This window comes from Berghia stephanieae, chromosome 8, assembly GCF_034508935.2.
Source record: "Berghia stephanieae isolate SIO BIC M18660-M18661 chromosome 8, UCSD_Bste_1.3, whole genome shotgun sequence".
Taxonomy (NCBI): Eukaryota; Metazoa; Mollusca; class Gastropoda; order Nudibranchia; family Aeolidiidae; genus Berghia; species Berghia stephanieae.
In genome coordinates, this window is record NC_088367.1 from 54,114,354 (window position 1) to 54,116,853 (window position 2,500).

The window sequence follows — 2,500 nt, forward strand, 5'->3', positions numbered from 1 at the left end:
TGATTCCCCCATCTTTGAGTCACCTGGTCCTCCAGGTTGGGGGTTGGCAAAGGGTTAACACCCCTTTCCGTTAAACTCAACAGAAACGCAGAAACGTTACAGAAACGCAGACGGACAAACCAAATCCTTTTTTTAGCTTGGGCGACCGAAGAGTTTCTAGAAATACAAAGTTTATGAAGGAAAGAAGCTGATATACAGAGAAGTGGTAAGACCTGGAATGCGATAAAAAAGTTAGCTCGGGATAGAGAAGGATGGAAACTGTTTGTCTGTGGCCTATACCCTGACCCAGGGTGAAAAAGGCAATGATGATGATGATGATGATGATCTGACTAAAAATACGTATTTGAAATTTTGGCCAGAAAATTCCTCCTTCAAATATCGATCGATTGAAATGACCCTCATTGTTGTCAAAACTCTCAAACCCGGGATTCCAAAGAAGTTCTTCAAGGAAGTCCAAGGTTTGAGAATTTGGACAAGGTGAGGGTCGTTTTAATCGATCGATATTTGAAGGACAAGTTTTATGGCCAAAAATGAAATCTACTTGTTTTTGTTTTCATTTTTCTCAAAGTACAGCAGTCTTAATATCACCATTACCCAGTGGCGTGCCATGCTTACAGTATAATGTGGTGCCAGAAACAGAAAAAAAAACATCAACAAAAAAACTTGAGCTTTTATATAGCGCAATATCCACTAAACGTGCTCAAAGCGCTTTACAGGGGGTCCCTGGCCAACAGCAACACATAACATGTAGGACGAGACATGACGCCTGTCAGGCGATATTACAAATTTTTGGGACAGAGACAACGCTGTTAAATGGCCAGGTACTCATTTTACACCTGAGTACGGTGAGAGAATGTGAGTAAAGAGCCTTCTCCAAGGACTCAACTATGCGCCGAGCGAGGCTCGAACCCAGGACCTTCCGATCCGAAAGCGAGTGTCATACCACTAGACCACATAGCCGCACTATGACTAAAACATGCTATATTTGTAAATACAAAAGAAAGAAAAACATATACAGAAAAGACTTACTCAAAGAAGTAAGAGGCTGTTTATACCATTTCTTAGTTTTATTATTGTTCAAATGCTGTAATCCATTTCTTAAAGATGGAATCGGTGCCAGGCACCAAATCAACCAATATAGCCACGCCCCTGCGCCATTACCCATGTGCAACTGTTGCACTCTAGAAAATACACGTATCGAAAAAATTTGGCCAGAAAACTCGTCCTTCAAATATAGATCGATTTAAATGACCCTCGTCTTGGCAAAAACTCTCAAACTCTGGGGTCTGAGATGTCCCGTCCTACATGGTAAATGTTGCTGTTGACCATTGACACCCTACCCTGTAAATCGCTTTGAGCACATTTAGTGGATATTGCGCTATATAAAGCTCAATTTTTTAATTTTATTTTTTTTCATTCAAGTCCCAGGTTTGAGTTGTTGACAAGATGGTGGTCATTTCGATATATCGATATTTGAAGGACGAATTTTATTTTCTGACCAAAATTATAAAATGTGTTTTAGTTTTTTTTTCTCTCTAAAGTAAAAAAATAAAATAAAATAAAATAAAAAATTCCCTTTATTCATCCCCAAGGGGAAATTTGTCTTTAGGGTCTATTCCAAGGGAAGACTGGAATAACCCAGGCGTCAGCCGCAGAGCAGGGCCGCAAAGTGAGCTAGGGCGAGGTCACTTGCTCAAGGCCACACAACGCAGCGGCGGGTGATTGAACTCGGTACCTTTCGGGAGGAAGCAAAGACCGTACCACTGAGCCACGCTGCCCCAATATACGGCAATATTAGGCTAATATCATCATGAAAATCTCTTCTACATACCATTAACGTGGCCATCCACACAGCGGCTGCCCGATAAAAGTGTAATGAGCAAAGTGTTGATGACCAATGGAAGAAGCGTCATGGTGGTTGGAATTGATTGAATACCTGGGGGGGGGGGGATGAGGGGTGAGGGGGGAGGGGAGGGGTGCGGGGGTGGGGGAGGGGGGAGGGGGGAGATAAGGCAGATTTTATGTCACTGGGAAGCATCGATAATGGTTTCATGTCGAACTCGCTTTCGGATCGGAAGGTCCTGGGTTCGAGCCTCGCTCGGCGCATAGTTGAGTCCTTGGAGAAGGCTCTCTCATCGTACTCAGGTGTAAAATGAGTACCTGGCCGTTAACAGCGTTGTCTCTGTCCCAAAAAAATTGTAATATCGCCTGATAGGCGTTATGTCTCGTCCTAATATTTTTGTGTTGCTGTTGGCCTGGAACCCTTGTAAAGCGCTTTGAGCACGTTTAGTGGATATTGCGCTATATAAAAAAAAGCTCACGAGTTAATAAAGAAAGTACATATATAGTCCATCAGAGCCGCTAGAGGCCCATGGAGCCAAGGTTTATCCCGTTTTTCTATAGCATGAAACGGACAATGGCTAAAATTGCTTACTGTCCTTTGGATAAGACGCTTGACGTTTCAAATCCATTCTATAACAATTAAAATGACAAGTTTATT

At 42.5% G+C, this 2,500-nt stretch overlaps 1 protein-coding gene across 1 annotated transcript in view; it reads right to left on the reverse strand.

Moving 5' to 3' along the window:
- LOC144978885 (uncharacterized) overlaps positions 1-1,936 on the reverse strand; it is a gene marked incomplete at its 5' end in the record, with an annotated part of 5,991 nt that extends 4,055 nt beyond the window's left edge. The window contains 1 exon segment of the mRNA XM_078925472.1: positions 1,832-1,936. Within this exon segment, the coding sequence (XP_078781598.1) occupies positions 1,832-1,936 (105 nt within the window).
- Between the last annotated feature and the right edge of the window lie 564 nt (positions 1,937-2,500).